General features: G+C 41.4%; 1 protein-coding gene across 2 annotated transcripts in view; it reads right to left on the bottom strand.

Moving 5' to 3' along the window:
* The window catches only part of NUP93 (nucleoporin 93), a 103,027-nt gene that overhangs the window by 73,457 nt on the left and 11,002 nt on the right, over positions 1–18,568 (bottom strand). For both annotated transcript variants that reach the window (XM_044931883.2, XM_025268698.3), the window contains exons 2-3: positions 13,096–13,288; positions 1,432–1,549 (exon numbers count right to left, since the gene is read on the bottom strand). In XM_044931883.2, coding sequence (XP_044787818.1) covers positions 1,432–1,549; positions 13,096–13,274 — 297 coding nt within the window. In that variant the 5' untranslated portion in view covers positions 13,275–13,288. The remainder of the gene's footprint in view (positions 1–1,431; positions 1,550–13,095; positions 13,289–18,568) is intronic.

The following is an 18,568-nucleotide window of genomic DNA, read 5'->3' as shown; positions in this document are numbered from 1 at the left end:
TATTCCAAATATGCATTACAAATATGCCAAAGAAAGTCAAAAAAGCAGTTTTTAAAATAAACAACTTATCTGGCATCTTAAACATTAAAAACAACTCAAATAACAACCTTTCAGTAAGTGCCATCTCTTTCCACACTATTGGGATACTCCCCTAAATACATGGTGATTATTCAAATTATTTGAACTATATCCCATTCAACCACCTTGATCCTGTTGTAAGTACTGGGTTGGTCAAAAAGCTCATTTGGGCATTTCCATAGATGTTATGGGAAAACCCAAATGATCTTTTTGGCCACCCCCAATATTTGTTTACAGGGCATCAAGCAAAATACAAGGTGGAGAGAGGAACAGTTAAAACTTAAAAAAAAGGAAAATTAAGAGGCAATTATACATGCCATTTTAAGATTACATGGAAATAAGAAAGCATCTGTAACGTTGAGAGGCAAATATAATTTAGCATATAAAACTGGGAAAAACTGAATTTTCATAGTCTGGGAACATATCAATAACACAGAAAATAATGAACATCTGTAGTTATTCAACTCTCAACTCAAAGTCTAGGGTTTTAGGTTTCTGAAGTGGAATAAATGCAGTAGCACTGTGGCCATTAGATGGATTAAAACAGTTCTTGAGAAGGATGGTGGGGTGAAGTGTTTCAAATTGAGCCCAAATAATAATAGATCCATTCATACTAGGATTTGCCTCTGTAGGACCTGCATCCTTTTATCTCAAAGGTAAGTCAATGACAAAAATGGTATCCTACCATCCCTTCACTCTAACACAAATCAGTGTTCCAATTCCTCAAAACTAAATGGATCACAAGATTTTTCCTTAACAATTTTGGACACACACTCACACAGCCACTAGTTTCTGATTAGATTAAAATAGCAATCAATTGTGCCAGTGGCATGCTAGGTTAAATGAGACTGGAGTGCTCTATTAGGCCATTTCCTGGTGCCACTAATGGAGCCAAATACTTCCTAGAAATCGATAAGTGGGTTTCAGTAAATAGTACTTAAGTTTTTCCCAGCTCTTTGCCAATGCATACAAGCAAGATGCAGAAAAGAAATGTGGAAGAGGAATAGTAAAATTATTTGAGATCTAGCAAAGAAAGCAAGAGAAACTTACAACTAATGTCTCTGTCCCTTGGATTAAGCCCAAAGAAGGAAGAAAAATCTGTGCTCGTAATTACAATAATTTAAAAAGTGCAGGTCGGAACTGCTTCCCTAAATTCAGTCTTGCAGAGCACTCTGAAAATAATCCAATGTTCCTCCAAAGCTGAGCCTCTCATTCTCTTAATATTTGAAGAAGAAAATTAACAAAGAAATATGGAATTACCAAACCAGCTGGTGAACAAAGGGTCAGGGCCTTCAGCCCGGGTTGCACGCTCAGGGTTTCACTGCACCAGTCCTGGTGCCTGGCATCCCTTACCTGAATGTCTGTATCCTTCACGGGCTCGAGAGGCTCGAAAGTGGTGGCTGCACTCAGACTCTCCAGTCGCTGTGAGATGTGGGATATGTCAAGTCCCCGAGACCCAAGGAGAACTGACCTATATGAGGATACAGGGCAGGGAGAAAAAAAGAATTAGGACATCTAATGTACTTCCTAAAATATTAAAGAGTATTTTTAGTATAAAACATCTTATACGCTGCGTGAATACTTTTGTATGATTGCTTTATACCTTTCCAAAAACATCTACCACCTGGTACAACAGACACAACATTGCATTTTTTAGTAAGAGTTCTGATCATGCCTAAATTAGAGTGAGGGACCTATACAGGATAAAATGATAGCATATCAATAAAATCATAGGCTAAACTGCTCCAAATATTTTACAGTGAAGAAAACTGTGAGGTGGGTATTATTCTCAATCACCGTTTTCCAGATGGGGGGACCAAAGTGCAAACAGGTTAACCAACTTATTCAAAATCACAAAGCCAGGAAACAGCAGAGCCAGGTCACCAAACTCCAGAGCACAAACTCTTAACCAGCACACTATATTTACAGCCTCTGTATAGGCAGATGTAGTGAACCTCAAAATTTTAGAAGCTTTAGGAGTAACCTAGTTCAAACTTCATTCATTAAGGAAACTAAAAGTCCAGGGCAATCAATAACCTGCAAAGGGCAGTAAAACCAGAATTCAAGGCCAATTCTCCAAAGATTCTCTTCAAAAGCCAAACATCATGTAAAGTGCATCTTCAAATTCCCCCTCTGTTGCCCAGTCTAACATGTGACTAATAAATGCTTTTCAAGAGAAATGAGAATAATACAGCTGGCTTTATGTCTACTCACTTGAGTAATGTGACAATGGAGACCAAAAAATAATTATAGAGTCTCACTAATATCCAGAACACTTTCTGGAAGAAAGAAATCTAGGAAGATTAAGTTGTTTAGACTGTTACTTTTGGATTACGGTTTAATACCTCAACATTCCACTGACAAAGTCTCCGCTTATTCTGAGTAATTCAGAAGAAGCGAGACCACCTGGCAGCACAAGTAACCCTGATACCTATGGGTGTTACACTGAAGAAGACCAACTCTGAACACACTTATTGGAGAGATGAAAGGACTTCTCAAGCCTATTTCCACTGTCCTAAGTACCACTAATGGTACTAAGTGCTACTAACAGATGGTGTGCACCCAGAGGACTCCCCACTGTAGATTTTTGTCTCTTCCATCAGAATGGTCAGCTCTGATGCCATCTCTGGCCTCCCCTCCAGGCTATCATTTCAAACAGATAATCTTGCCTCTCTCTTCTAACAATCCTTGAGAGCTAACTTCCTAATACACTGGTTCCCAGTCTTGGTTGCACATTAGAATCACCTAGACAACTTCCCTCCCAGTGATTCTGATAATGTTGGGTGAAGATTGGAGACTGGGTATCAATATAATGCTCTCCTTCCTTTTTTAGTAACAGCTTTACTGAGATATTATTCATATATCACACAATTCACCCACTTAAGTGTATAATTTCATGGGTTTCCGTGTGTTCACAGGGTTGTACATCCATTACCACAATCTATTTTAGAACATTTTCATCCCCCTCCCCCCTCCTAATTTTCCAACAACCCATCAGCAGTCATGGGAATGTCTCCACAAATCTCTCCCCAACTTCTGGCAACCAGTAATTTATTTCCCATCTAACTTCTCCTATTCTGGACATTTTCTATAAATGGAATTATAAAATATGTAGCTGTTTGTGACTGGCTTCTTCCACTTAGCATATTTTCAAGGTTCATCCATGTTGCAGCATGTATCAGTACTTTATCTCCTTTTATTATTGTACAGTACTCCATTATATGAATATGCTATATCTTATAGTTATGAACATATCCATTCATCAGTTGAAGGACAGCTAGGTTGTTTCTACTTTTTGGCTTTTATAAAAATGCTGCCATGAACATTCACGTACAAAAATTTTTTTTTTTTAATATTTGGCTGCACTGGGTCTTGGTTATCTTAGTTGTAGCATGTGGGATTTAGTTCCCTGACCAGGGATTGAACCCAGGCTCCCTGCACTGGGAGCACAGAGTCTTAGTTGCTGGACCATCACGGAAATTCTTGTACAAGTTTTTACATTAATATATGTTTTCATTTCTCGTGAGTATATACCTAGGAGCGGAACTGCTAGATTATATATTAACTCCTTGTTTAACCTTCTGAAGAACTGTCAGACTATTTTCCAAAGCAGTTATACTATTTCATATTCCCATAAGCAATGTACGAGGGTTCCAACTTTTTCCATATCTTTGCCAATACCTGTTATTACCTTTTTGATTGCAGCCATCTTAGTGAACTCACCCTTTTAAACTATTATAGGAAAAATCTTAATATTATAAAATAACAAACCTTGTACATATTGCTGTTGTTCAGTTGCCAAGCCATATCCAACTCTTTGCCACCCCATGGAGTGTAGCATGCCAGGCCTCCCTGTCCCTCACCATCTCCCGGAGTTTGCCCAAGTTCATGTCTGTTCCATCGGCAGTACCATCCAGCCATCTCATCCTTTGATGCCCCCTTCTCCATCTGCTCTCAATCTTTTCCAGCATCAGGGACTTTTCGAATGAGTCAGCTGTTTGCATCAGGTGACCAAAATACTGGTACCTATTACTGCTTCAAAAATTAGCATGTCGTAGCAAAGTTTATTTCATCTACATCCCTACCCACTTTCCTCTTGCTACCACCCAGATTATTTCAAAAGAAATCCAAGATATTCCTCCAATTACTTAATAATTTTAAGATTTGTGTTTGTTTGAATAGAACACAAATTAGTTCTCTACTTGCAAATAACTGATATGCCTCCAAGTGTCTTTTCATCTACATAGGCTGCCCCTGTCTCATTTTTTTTTCTTACAATTGCTTTGTTTGGAGACTCTAGTTCATTTGTCCCATAGAGCAATGCTACTCAAACTTGAAACGTGCATGTGAATCACCTGGGAAACTTGTTACTATGCAGATTGTTTCAGCAGGTCTGAGAGAGAGTATGAGCGTCTCCATTTCTAAAAAGCTCACGGCTGACGCTTATGCTGTTGATCTATGGGCCACACACAGAGTAGCAAGGATGTAGTTTCCCACATAAAGGTTTTACTGACTGCATCCCCATGATGTAATTTAGCAGGGTCCTTTGGCCTCTCCTATCCAATTTCCTGTAAATTGAAAGTAAGTGCTGACAGTCGGATCAGATTCATGTGGCATTATTTTATTTTTTTGGTTCGATTACTTCAGACTTTTATCAAGAGGTATGTAACGTCTGATTACCTCTTTTTGGAATGTTACCAGACGCTGATGATCACTGCTGAGATTCATTAATTCCTCAGAGGTTGCAAAATGGTGGTATTCTATCTTTATTAGCTGGAATATTTCCCCTCAGAGACGCTCTTCATCAACTGTGTGGTTACTCTGAATAACGAGTTGATTCTCTAGCATCCTCCAAAGGTGACTGATGAGTCTTGCTTTAGTATCATTATGAACTTATGAATTTAAGCATATTTGATGTTTCACTCCACGCAGTTACTATCTTTATCATGCTCAAAATCATCTCATCTGTGGCTAATAGAAGCCTTTTCAAGTTGGTTTCTGAGATCTTTTCACATGACTCAAGTGGACCTTCATAACTTCCTTGCCATCTGGTATAAGTTCATCTTACACAGACCTTAAACAATTCCAAAGTCCAAAAAAAAAGTCCCTGTCTTCTCCATCTTATTTTTTCCCTTTTCCTATAGGTAACCGTCTGTGTTAATCACATCTTTTTACTTTGTTATTTGCTGCTTTGACATCTGGGGCCTTGATGATACTGGAGGGACTACCTCTCTCAGGTTCGCTAATCCTAGAGGCCTGCAAGCACATATAGCATATGCATACTAATCAATCCAGAGCCCATACCTCAACCACCTCCTTCATTGGGACACTATCCTCTTCCCTAATCATCTCAGGGCTAGGTACCAAACAACCAGAGACAGCACTTTTACCCTAGAGCCCAGTGAAGTGATTCAAACTAGCCAATCCTAAGCCTGCTCACCATGCCTTCTTACAGAAACCACAGTAAAGGCTTTTGCCCACATGTTCCCCTTATTTCATTTGCCCCGACTGACCTCAGTGCTTCCTCAGTGGCCCTGCATAGTATGCTCTGCCTCCTGTTTCTGGAGAAATGTGAGTAGAAACTTCTTCCCTCATGACAGTCATATCCCTGTCTGCATGTCTTACCATACTTTATTATAGCAAACCTTCAGTGCAGTTCAGTTCACTCAGTCGTGTCCGACTCGTTGCAACCCCATGAATTGCAGGCCAGGCCTCCCTGTCCACCACCAACTCCTGGAGTTCACCCAGACTCACATCCATCGAGTCAGTGATGCCATCCAGCCATCTCATCCTCTGTTGTCCCCTTCTCCTCCTGCCCCCAATCCCTCCCAGCATCAGAGTCTTTTCCAATGAGTCAACTCTTCGCATGAGGTGGCCAAAGTACTGGAGTTTCAGCTTTAGCATCATTCCTTCCAAAGAACACCCAGGGCTGATCTCCTTTATAATGGACTGATTGGATCTCCTTGCAGTCCAAGGGACTCTCAAGAGTCAAATACTTATATACATTTGTGTTTTCTACTTTTTGCAAACAGTTTTACTGAGACATAATCCACATACTATTTAATCACCCACTGAAAATGTGTAATTCAGACACATGTGTATGTATGACTGAATCACTTTTGCTGCACACCTGAAACTAGTAACATTGTTAATCTACTATAATATAAAGTAAAAATTAAAAATAAATTTAAAAAAATGGCAGAATGTTGATATGATGGGTACCTGGGAGTTTACTATACTGTTTTCTCTACTCTTACGAATGTTTTAACATTTTCATAATAAAAGGGTTAAAAAGAAGTGTGATGGGGTGGGTGGGAGGAAATCTCAAAAAAAAAAAAAAAAGTGGGTTTTAGTATATTCACAGATTTGTGCAACCAACACTACAATTAACTTTAGATATCTTTTCATTACCCAGAAAAGAAACTCCTTACCCAGAGCAGTCACCCCCCAGGCCCCCTAATCTATCACTCTATCTATCACTAGATTGACAACCTCTAATCTACTCTGTTTCTATGTATCTGCCTACCCTGCACATTGCATGTAAATGGTACTATACAGTATATAGTCTTTTGTGACTGGCTTCTTTCACTTAGCGTGTTTTTTCAAGGTTCATCCATGGTGGAGTATGTATTAGTAGTTTATTCTTTTTTATTGCCAAATAGTATTCCATTATATGGATATACCACTTTCATTTATCAATTTATCAGTCGTTAGGCATTTGGATTGTTTCCCCTTTTTGGCAACTACAAGTAATGCTGCTATGAACACTCATGTACAGGTTTCTATGTGGACCACTGTTTTCATTCCTGCTGGGTATACGCCTGGGAGTGGAACTGCTCATTTATATGGAAACTCTATATTTAACCTTTTGAGGAACTGCTAGACAGTTTTGTAAACTCTGCACCACTTTACATTTCTACTGACAGTATATGAGGGTTTCAATATTTTCCACATTCTTTCCATTTGTTATTACCTATCTTTTTGACTACAGCCATCCTAGCGGGGTGAAGTGGTATCTTTCTGTGGATTTGATCTGCAACTCCCTGATGGTTGGTGAACTGAATATCTTTTCATTTGTTTACTTGACATGAACAGATCTCCTTTGGAGAAATGCCTATTCAGACCTGCTAATCTTAAAACTGGGTTGTCTTCTGGTGCAGCCACTATGTAAAACAATAAGGAGGTTTCTCAAAAGAAAAAATGCTAAAAACAGAACTACTATATGATCCAGCAACTTCACTGGGAATATATACTCGGCAAAAATGAAAACACTAATTCAAAAAGATACGTGTATCCAATGTTCATAGCAGCACAGTAGCCAAGATATGGAAGCAACTCAAGTGCCCGTCCACAGATGATAAAGAAGATGTGGTGTGTGTGTGTGTGTGTGTGTGTATACACACACACACACACACACACACACACACAATGGACTATTATTCACTCATAAAAAAGAATGAAAATTTGCATTTGCAGCAACATGGATGGACTGAGAAAGCATTATACTTAGTGAAATTAGAAACAAATACTGTATGACATCACTTATATATGATATTTAAAAAATAATACAAATGTAATTAAAAACGAATACAAATGTAATCTAAAAAATAATACAAACAAATGTATCTGCAAAACAGAGACAGACAGACAGACACAGAAAACAAATGGTTAGCAGGGAGGGGAGGGGGAGGAGCACATTAGATACGGGATTAAGAGACACAAACTACTACACATAAAACAGGTAAGGAACAAGGATACATTGTAGAGCACAGGGAATTATAGCCATTGTCTTTTAACAACTTTCAATGGATGATAACCTGTAAAAACACTGAGTCACAATGCTGTCCATCTGAAACTAGTACTGTAAATCAATACTACTTCAAAACAGAGTTGTCTTTTTATTATTGAGTTGTAAGAGATTTTAATACATTCTGGATGTAAGTCCCTTATCCAATACATAATACACAAACATTTTCTCCCCATTCTGTGGGTTATTTTCTTCCCTGATAGTGTGCCTTAAATCACAAAAGCTTTTTAATTTTGATGAAGTTCAGTTTATTTTTGATTCTGTTACTTGCGCTTTTGGTTTCATATCCAAAAAGGCTCTGTCTAACCTAAGGTCAGGAAGATTTATGCCTATGTTTTCTTCTAAGAGTTTAAAAATTTTAAAGACAAATACCATATGATTTCACTTATATGCAGAATCTCAAAACCAAATCAAGTGAACAAACATAACAAAACAGAAACAGACTCATAGATTCAAAGAACAGGTGGTTGCCAGAGGGGAGGGAGGTAGGGGGAACGAGTGAAATGCAGGGAGGGAGATCAGGAGGTACAAACTTCCAATTATAAAATAAATGCGTCACTGGAATGAAATGCACAGAATGGGAAATACAGTCAATAATACTGTAATAACTTTGTATGGTGAGATGGTAACTAGACTTATGTGATCATTCTATAAAGAAATATCGAATCACTGTTATACCTGGAATTAACAAAGTGCTTTAGCTCAATTATACTTCAATAAAAAAAAAGATTGTTGTGGCCATTCTAGGTTCCTTGAATTTCTATACAAATTTTAGGATCAATTTATAAATTGCTGCAAAAAAGCCACCTGGGATTTTGATAGGAATTGCACTTAATCCATAGATCAATTTGGGGAGTGTTAACATCTTAATGAGATGAAGTTTTCCAATCCACACACATGGACTTTCCTTCACCTGTTTTCTTAAATAACGGAGAAGGCAATGGCACCCCACTCCAGTACTCTTGCCTGGAAAATCCCGTGGATGGAGGAGCCTGGTGGGCTGCAGTCCATGGGGTCCCGAAGAGTTGGACATGACCAAGTGACTTCACTTTGACTTTTCACTTTCATGCATTGGAGAAGGAAATGGCAACCCACTCCAGTGTTCGTGCCTGGAGAATCCCAGGGACGGTGGAGCCTGGTGGGCTGCTGTCTATGGGGTTGCACAGAGTCGGACACGACCGAAGCAACTTAGCAGCAGCAGCAGCAGCAGCAGCAGTATACACGTTCCTCCACCTTTCATGTTTATTTTACTTAGCAACATGGCCTGGAGACACTCCATCCAATGAGTGTATATTCTCATTCCTTTCTGCTACTGCTATGCACATGCACCACATTTATTCAACCAGTCCCATATTGATGGATACTGGAATTGTTTCTAACTTTTGCTATTACAACCAATGCTGCAAAGAATATCCTTGTGCACACATCTTTTTGTACTTTTGCCAGTGTATCTTTGGGAGACAGCTTCAGAAGTGTGACAGCTGGGTCAAGAGTAAATTCACTAGCTACTGCCACCACCGGCACTGTCCCACCAGCACTCTATCCCCACCAGTGATACGTGAGAATGTATTCAGAGGCCAGTGATTTAAAGGCATACCAGGGTTGGGAACCTTGACATTTAAAAATTAGCTATGAAAATTATGAGGAAAAGTCATCGAGGTGGCTGGTGCCCAGAGGAAGTGTGCAGTTCACAGACTGTGCAGTGCATTCACAGAAGCCCTGACTGGGGTCAGGGGTGGGGGGTGGAGGGAGGGACCATGAAGGAGGCAGGCAATCTGGGGTAGGGATGATGTTACTAATACAAACAAAGGCTGTTTCACCTTCTCAGGGCGGAAAAACCCAAAGGTTCCCTGCCCCAATTTTTACAAGCCAGAGAGCTTCTCCTGAGCAGAAAGCCAGAGAACTGGAGTCAAACAGTCCAGTCCCAGGAGAATAGGAAGACAAAAGCTGTTCTCAGAAGAAAGTCCAGAGGCCTGGGTTAGTCCCATCCGTCAGATACTGACTGAAAATCCTGGACAGCTCACTTGTCCAAGCTTCCTTTTTCTCCTGCTACCATGCAGAGGAAAGCCCTGCCTCTCTTACCTCTCAGGGCTGTGAAGACCAGCTGGGAGAATGCCCATGGTAAACCTTGGGGAACTGAACACGCCTCACAAGCATGAGGGATTCGCACTGCCCAAGCTGGGTTGGAGTTCTGGCGTGATCACCTGCTCTCTGACTCCTCAATATAAAAAGGAGACAGTCACACTTATTTCAAAGGGTTATTTTATTTCACAGGAAAGTACATAATGCCTGTAAAGTACTTGGCACAGTGTCTGACAAACAATAAGTGCTTTAAAAGGTAGGTTAGTAGTATGAGCACAGAAAATGTTATAATCTGCTGTTTAACTCTGGGCAAATAAAAGTGTATACATGTTTTGCCTGATCATGGGGAAAACTGTGAAAGAACAAGCAAGTTAATGGCACTGATCACCTTGGAGGTAAAGTTAGGCAGAGAGAGTGATTGCCGACTTTTTCTTTGTATCCGAGGTTGTTTGGTTTCTGAGCTGAATGGAAAAATTCAATGAGGCATCGCCCGTGGGAAAAGAGGGGGATGTAATTGACGATGTGTACCCAGATTGGGGTTCACAGCTACTGATAACATTCTATGTCTTAACTGTGCAATGTGCACAGCGGTATTCATTCACTTTACTACTATTTACACCATGAGTCGGCAAACTTAACTCCGCAAAAGGCAGACAGCAAGTACTTGAGGCTTTGCCGGCCATACAGTCTGTCATTACTACTCAACTCGGCTACTGTAGCACAAAGGCAGCACAGACAATACACAAACCAGTACGTGTGGCTGTGTTCCAACAAAACTTGAACAGGCAGCGGGTTGCATTTGGCTCCTGGGTCTTAGTCTGCCAACCCCTGATTTATACCTTCATATACGTTATGCATATTCTTTTATGTGTGAAGAAATTTAACAATTTAAAAATATCACACACACATGCAAAAAAGCAATCAAATCTGTTCCCTAAAATGAAAAATCCAACACAGTCTATTTAAACAAATGCATTTCAACACAGAACAATTCAATCTTAAATCTACAATCCAATCTTAACTAAAATCTTGAAGACAGAAATTTCTTTCAAAATTTATTTCATGTAAGAAAATTTTCCCTATTCACTTCTTTCCTCTGCCCTCATCCTGTACTAAAATATTCACATCACACTTTATGTCTCTGCCTATCACAGAGATGGAAAAATACAGTCATCAGCCCTTTGGTTTCTTTTTAAGCACCTGCCCCACCCTATACCCATTCTTTCAACGTTCCAACTTCCTCCCCCCTAAAATGATGAATTTAAGGTAGAAAGAGATGAGGAAGAATGGAAATTTACAAGAAAGAGAGCATGACTGATAATTGTTACCAAGAAAACATTTTCCCTTTTCGCTCTTAATAGGCTGTAAAGCTGATGCAATTAAATTATAACTATAGCAACTCAGCTGGCATCACAGTCCTTTCACTCCAGCAGCATCCTTTCACATAAGCAAAGCCTGCATGCTCGAGCCCCGGGGTAACTGCAGGCAGCCAGGAGCTGCAGCAGCAGGAGTCTGCAGGAAGGGTAAGTTAGTGGAAATGTCTGAAGGCCGGTTGGGGTGTTGGGCAATAGTGTAGGGGAGCAAGGATGGATAATAAAAAATCCCCACCAGGGTTCCCCTGATATGCCTTTACCAATACCAACAGAACCAAGAAAACTTAGTATTTTAAAAAAATAAAATTCTGGGGAGGCCTACATAAGGATTTCTACAACATCCTTACTGATTCAGCATGGCAGCCAAAACATTCAGATCTCAAGATGAGTTGAAAAAAGAAAATGTGGCCGTTATACTCATCCTGGTGACATTCACTATGTATCCAAAACAATGTCCCCACCTTAATACTGGTACTTAGGTCTTTCTCAAGTTTAAGGAATAAAGACTGAGCAGATGACTGACGATTCCCATGATGCATTTTCCACAGAGAATCTCAGCCACTTTCCAGACCCAGCAAGGTCACCAGTAACAACACCTCTCCATCCTCCCATGACCCTTCCATCAGGCCTAAAGGAGCACACACTCTGGAGTCAACCTCACTGGGTCTGAATCCTGACTCACTACTCGCCAGCTGTGTGATCTGAGAGAGTTATTGCCCTCTCTGAGCCTTAGCTGCTCAACTGTAATACAGGGGTCACAGTCCTACTATTTATTGTGAAAGTGGAAGTATTAGTCACTCAGTCGTGTCCAACTCTTTGTGACCCCACGGACTACAGCAGGCCAGGCTCCTCTGTCCATGGAATTCTCCAGGCAAGAACACTGGAGTGGGTTGCCATGTTATTGTGAGGACTAAGCAAAATCTTACTGATGTACAGTAAGTAATCAATAAACACATTTGTTATGGAAAGTGGCAAGATTTTTTTTCTGCCTCACTAAAGAATAAGTTCCTTGAGGGCAAGGACCATGTCTAATTCATGGTTGTAGCTGAGAGAGTCCAGGCCTGGCACAGTGGGGACCCCAAACATATGTCTGTAGAATCAACAACCCAATGCATGCTACGTGGCAGCAGCAGCCACCGGTCAGACAGTCAATCTGCACTTTTCTCCCGCTGCACTTTCTCAGGGCTCACTCACTTTCCTCTTCTACAATCAACTGGCAGGCACTGCATTTCCAAGGTCTTTTAGAAGCAGCCTATGGGGTCACTGACAATAAGCAGACAGAATCACTACTCATGTGGATGGCTTCTCATCACTAACTGCTCATCAATTTCTTCCAAGTGCTCTTAAAAATGGTGCCCATCACTTCGTGCTCTCTGGCTTTAAAGGGAACACTTATCTGTGTGACCCACATTTACCAATATACTATGTGAACCATTTATGACCCAACAGTCAGTGAACCCAAGCAGGAAAATGACTGGGACGCTTCTGCACGGCAAAGCTCTACACCCTTTCTCACCCTGATCATCTCCCTGTGACAGGGGCTCACAGCTTGGTCAGGCAGACAGGCTGGAAAAGCCAGGAAGGTGGGAGACAAAGCAGTGCTGTTGACCTGTTTACGAAACCTCTCTCGAATTCCTGAGGATCTGGCGTGTATCTGAATTTTACAGACTGCAGCCACATTCAAGGCGGGAAAGAAGATACAGATCCTGCCCCTGAGCCCCCCAGTGCCAGTGCTCCCTCCCCAGCAGTACTCACGCCTTGACATCTGCTGTCTCCTGGGACGTGCGTGTGAGGGTACGGGAACGCAGACGCTCGCCCGCCTGCTGGATCTCCTGCAGGTTCCGTTCCACATGGGGAAGCTCTGAGATGCCCTCGGTCTCCGCGGCAAGCTGTTCAGCTTGCTGAAGGAGCTCACCAAACCCCTCAGTATCCATTGGGGACGCAGATCCTAGGTGGGGGAGAAGAAAGAAGAGACCCAAGTCAAGGGACAGATAGGCTTCACACACTGCCTGAACCTGTCACAAGCTCAACGAAACACTGGGACTTTTTGAAAACAGACAAGGAGATAGGTCCTCAACAAGCAGGGTTTGTTCCTGAACGTAGCCCAAGAACAACAGGTCTGACAGAAAATGAGTCAGACTGAGAAGAAATAGATCATTTCTGTCCATATTGACAGCCCCAAGATTGATTTCTGCCACCAGAACAAAAGCAAAAATATTAAGGCACAGACTAGAATTCCTGTCTCCCTCCACAGACTCAGAGCTGACAGGGGACGGAAGCCATGGGCATCCTCTGAGAGGCCCAAAGAACCCTCACCTGCCTCCTTCCGCCTGCCTGAGACAGGAAAACGCCCCACCTGCAGAGGGCCGGGCAATTAGGCCCTTACCTTATATGATTCCCAACAACTGTGAGGATCCTGAGAAGACAGAGAAGCAATGTCAGTCCACAGAGCTCAGTCCTGTGCCCAGAACAGTCTCTGCGGCAATGAGGCAGAACCGAGGCCAGAAGAAGACAGGCTTCTGACTGATCCCTGTTAGGCTCACACCTGCTCCTTTGCTAACATAAAAGACAGGGTTTTAAAATTCATGTCCAAGTCTCCACTCATTCTTTTTTAGCTTCACCTCTGAGAGCAGAGATCCATCTCTGCTTATTATATATGACACTCAGAATATTAGACTTGTTAATACATCTACTACTTTCAGAAATACCACTGCAACTGATAATTATACAATAGGAGCTGGCTTCTAGATGATGAATATTATTAGTAAGATCACCTGTTTCTCCAACTGAGAAAAGCGCTTTGAACAGTGTTGATATTTAATGCACATTACACATTTATGAACCTTCTATATACTGCACCATCCTAGTATAAGGTTCATGACCAAGGAGTTTGAAGTACTACCCCTACTGAAATCAACAAAGATAAACAGTATCAACATCATTTAAAAAAATTTCACTGCTAAAAGGTTAACAAAATTATTATTTATTAATAAAGAACAAGTATTTCAAAAGTAGCTTTTGTTGATTATAATTTTCCTCTTTGTTCCAAAGGCATGGCCTCTATTGTACTTTTGAAATCCCTTGGTCTAGAAGTATAGTTACAATGTTAATGTAATATACAATTACGTCTCAGCTATGAAGCTCAGGTTAATGTTAAAAGGGCATGGTTTCCACCATAAATCCACAGCAAGAGAATAAGGAGTTTTAAAAATGAACATTAAAGGACATTAACTTTAAAGGCAAGGGCACAAGGTTAAAACAAAAACAGCTCAGCTGGAATAAACATGGAAACATTTCTATATTCTTTATGAAGTGCCAAGCTGACTTTAATATTTAGATGAAAAGTCATGTACACTATAACTCTTTATCTAAAGTTTCTAGATATTCGTGGTCGTTTTTTGTTTTTGTTTTTTTTTTTACCTTTTTTTTTTTTTAACCTAATGGAATCAGGCTGTAACTGGCCATCTCTACCTGTGGGAAAATGCAGATTACAGAGTAAGAGGTACTTTCTGGGACAGAAGAATAAAGAAATAGAATATTATTACACAACGGCTCCTGCCTGATGGAAAAATGTTTTTCCTTCAGAAACCTACAAGGCCAATGACATTCTATGAAGTGTCAGAAACATGGTCTCTCACCACAAAGAGGAAAGAAAAGAAACATGCTGCCTCTTCCCCCACATTTTTTTTACTCTAAGATAAAAATAATTTGTCAAACAGAGCCAAGGAGAAGAAAACACTTTTTTTCCTTCATAAGGAAAATTTTGGAATTCCTTGAATAAAACACTGAATGAAACAAAACTTCATGTTTAAAAAAAAGCAGAGAGAAGAAAATACATCCAATATTTCACATAACATTTCTATGTCAGAGAAATTCAGACAAAGGAAATGCTCAACTTCTCAAATGACTTATCCATACAAAGACTTAAAGTGATGCATTTGAGGGTAAGTAATAAATGTAAAATAAAAGTCATGCTTTAGTTCAATATGGTCCAATAAATATGATTTGTCAAAGTTAATCAAGAATTATTCTGACCATAGTAAAATAAAGGCTGAATCTCTAAACAACATCCTAAACTTCAGTCAATTCAGTTCAGTCACTCATTCGTGTCCAACTCTTTGTGACCCCGTGGACTGCAGCACGCCAAGCCTTCCTGTTTATCACCAACTCCCGGAGCTTACTCAAACTCATGTCCATCGAGTCGATGATGCCACCCAACCATCTCATCCTCTGTCATCCCCTTCTCCTCCTGCCTTCGATCCTTCCCAGCATCAGGGTCTTTTCCAATGAGTCAGTTCTTCGCATCAGGTGGCCAAAGTACTGGAGTTTCAGCTTTAGCATCAGTCCTTCCAATGAATACTCAGACTGATTTCTTTTAGGATTGACTGGTCTGATCTCCTTGCAGTCCAAGGGACTCTCAAGAGTCTTCTCCAACACCATGGTTCAAAGGCATCAGTTCTTCGGTGCTCAGCTTTCTTTATGGTCCAATTCTCACATCCATACATAACTACTGGAAAAACCATAGCTTTGACTAGACAGACCTTTGTCGGCAAAGTAATGTCTCTGCTTTTTAATATGCTGTCTAGGTTGGTAATAGCTTTTCTTCCAAGGAGCAAGCATGTTTTAATTTCATGGCTGCAGTCACCATCTGCAGTGATTTTGGAGCCCAAGAAAATAAAGTCTGCCACTGTTTCCCCATCTATTTGCCATGAAGTGATGGAACCAGATACCATGATCTTAGTTTTCTGAATGCTGAGTTTTAAGCCAGCTTTTTAAACTCTCCTCTTTCACTTTCATGAAGATGCTCTTTAGTAGTTCTTCGCTTTCTGCCATCCTAAACTTAACATGCCCCAAACTGAGCTTTAACCTCTCGTCTATAAAACCTGCTCCCTGGCCTTCTCAGTGTGGAGACCCCATCCGTCACTTGGGTCAAAATCCTTAAGTTCAGTTCATTGCTCAGTTGTGTCCGACTCTTTGCAACCCCATGAATTGCAGCACGCCAGGCCTCCCTGTCCACCACCAACTGCCGGAGTTTACCCAAACTCATGTCCATCAAGTCGGTGATGCCATCCAGCCATCTCATCCTCTGTCATCCCCTTCTCCTCCTGCCCCCAATCCTTCCCAGCATTAGAGTCTTTTCCAATGAGTCAACTTTTCGCACGAGGTGGCCAAAGTATTGGAGTTTCAGCTTTAGCATCAGTCCTTCCAAAGAACACCCAGGACTGATCTCCTTTAGGTTGGATCTCCTTGCAGTCCAAGTGACTCTCAAGAGTCTTCTCTAAAAGTCCTTAAAGCTCTCCCCAATTCACATCCCACATGAGATAGGCCAACAAAGCCTTTCAATCTACCTTCAAAGTGCACCCAGCATCTACCTCTTCCCACCACGTTCCCCATCCAAGTCACCTGGACTTGGCTCCCTGGCTTAAGCCCTTGACTCCTACACTCTCAACCTGACAACTAGTGGTCCTTTAAAGGTCTGATCACATCCATCCTCTGTTTAAACCTCTTGTGTTAACACAGAGTGAAGCTCACTGAAGCAACCCACCTCTTTTCTCCTCCAAGACTCGTCTCCAGCCCCATCCCTCCTCCTTTTCTGCACCCCAGTCACTCTGGCTGCTCCCCTATGAGTCAAACATCATCCTGTCCTTTTTCTGTACCCTAGCTCTCTCAACTGTCACAGTGCCTTTGATGCCAACCTGGGCTTCCCTGGTGGCTCAGATGGCAAAGAATCGCCTGCAGGGTGGGAGACCTTGGTTTGATCCCTTGGTTGGGAAGATCCCCTGGCGAAGGGAACAGCTATTCACTACAGTATTTTTGCCTGGAGAATTCCATGGACAGAGGAGCCTGGCAGGCTACAGTCCATGGGGTCACAAAGAGTCAGACACAACTGAGCGACTTTCACTTCACTTCATTTCATAGGACAAAATATTTAAGAGTGCAGCCTGCTACCACCCTGAGTGCTCCCCCATCTCCCTATGGTCTGTCACCCAGCCAGAATGTAAACTGCACAAGGACGGTGATTTTTGCCTGTTTTGTTCACTGAGGTTCACCCAGTCCCTAGAACAGTGCCTGGCACATAGTAGGTGCTCATCTGTTGAATGAATAGTAGGAGTTTTGTTCTTCCATTTATGGAGACTGTTTTTCTTGAAGACTTCCTACACATTCTTGCCAAATCCACTGGCAAGCAGAGACTAGAGCAAAAACATTCCCTTCCGACTACCAACTGATACTTAACATTTCCGAGGCTGCACAGCATAAGGCAGTGACAGTATAAATGGCATGAATTCAGATCACACTTGGTCCAGACAAGTGCTTTCCCTCTAAATACCCAAAAACCCAGTGGTATTTTGGAAGAAATAGCCCAGTTTTCAGGTGAACAAATTCCAAACTAAACAAATAATACATAGAATTGAGCTATACAACTTCAGAGTAGAAAATAAGCTTGTTCCATGTCTGTCTGAAAGAAGACAGTAATGTATATAATACTATATTTGGGAAAAACTGGATTTGTCCTGCATTAGAAACTAATTTATCAAAAAATGCTATTAAAGTTTCCAAGTCTATACTTTGATGCAGTCATCATCCTGTTTCATTAAAATTTTTAAATGTATGGTTAATTTAACAAATTTAAAGACAATTTTTAACCTTTGTGCAAAAATAAATATCAAATTAGCCACAAAATATAAGGGGTTAAATATCAGTATCACTTGATCCAAGATATTGAAAACTGATCAGGAAAATAACCTCACAAGCTTAGTCCAACAGAGAGAACTAAAATGGGACGGGGAAGAGGGAGTTGTCAGGGTGAAGTCCAAGCTCTGTGTTGGGGAAATCTGGTCAGGACACACGCAGAGACTGGATGTCAGCTGCCCCGCGGGAAGCTGTGGAGGAGGGAGCCACTCCATGGGAAGAAGCCACTGAGAACCCACACACGTGGGCTGTGGCACAGCCAAGGCAGCAAAACCGGGGCTGGATGGGAGAAGACCAGCAAGGACAGCTCATGGCACTGGGGCCCCTCTCTGTCATAGGACTCCGTGCCTGACTACGAGGGCCCCTGGAAACACTGAAAGGCGCTTCAGAGAGCACAGCAGGGTACGAGGGCTCTGAGCAACAACCTGCTCTCTGTGCCTCTGGGAAGAAGTCCTCCAACGACCTCCTCAAATACCCGGTGAAGCTTAAAATGAAGGGCAAACTTATCTCTGCTGTCAGAAGGCAAGACTGGTTGCCC

Source organism: Bubalus bubalis, chromosome 18 (genome assembly GCF_019923935.1).
Source record: "Bubalus bubalis isolate 160015118507 breed Murrah chromosome 18, NDDB_SH_1, whole genome shotgun sequence".
Lineage (NCBI taxonomy): Eukaryota > Metazoa > Chordata > Mammalia > Artiodactyla > Bovidae > Bubalus > Bubalus bubalis.
The sequence above is the reverse complement of the archived record's forward strand: the minus strand, read 5'-3'. Positions and strand labels throughout refer to the sequence as shown.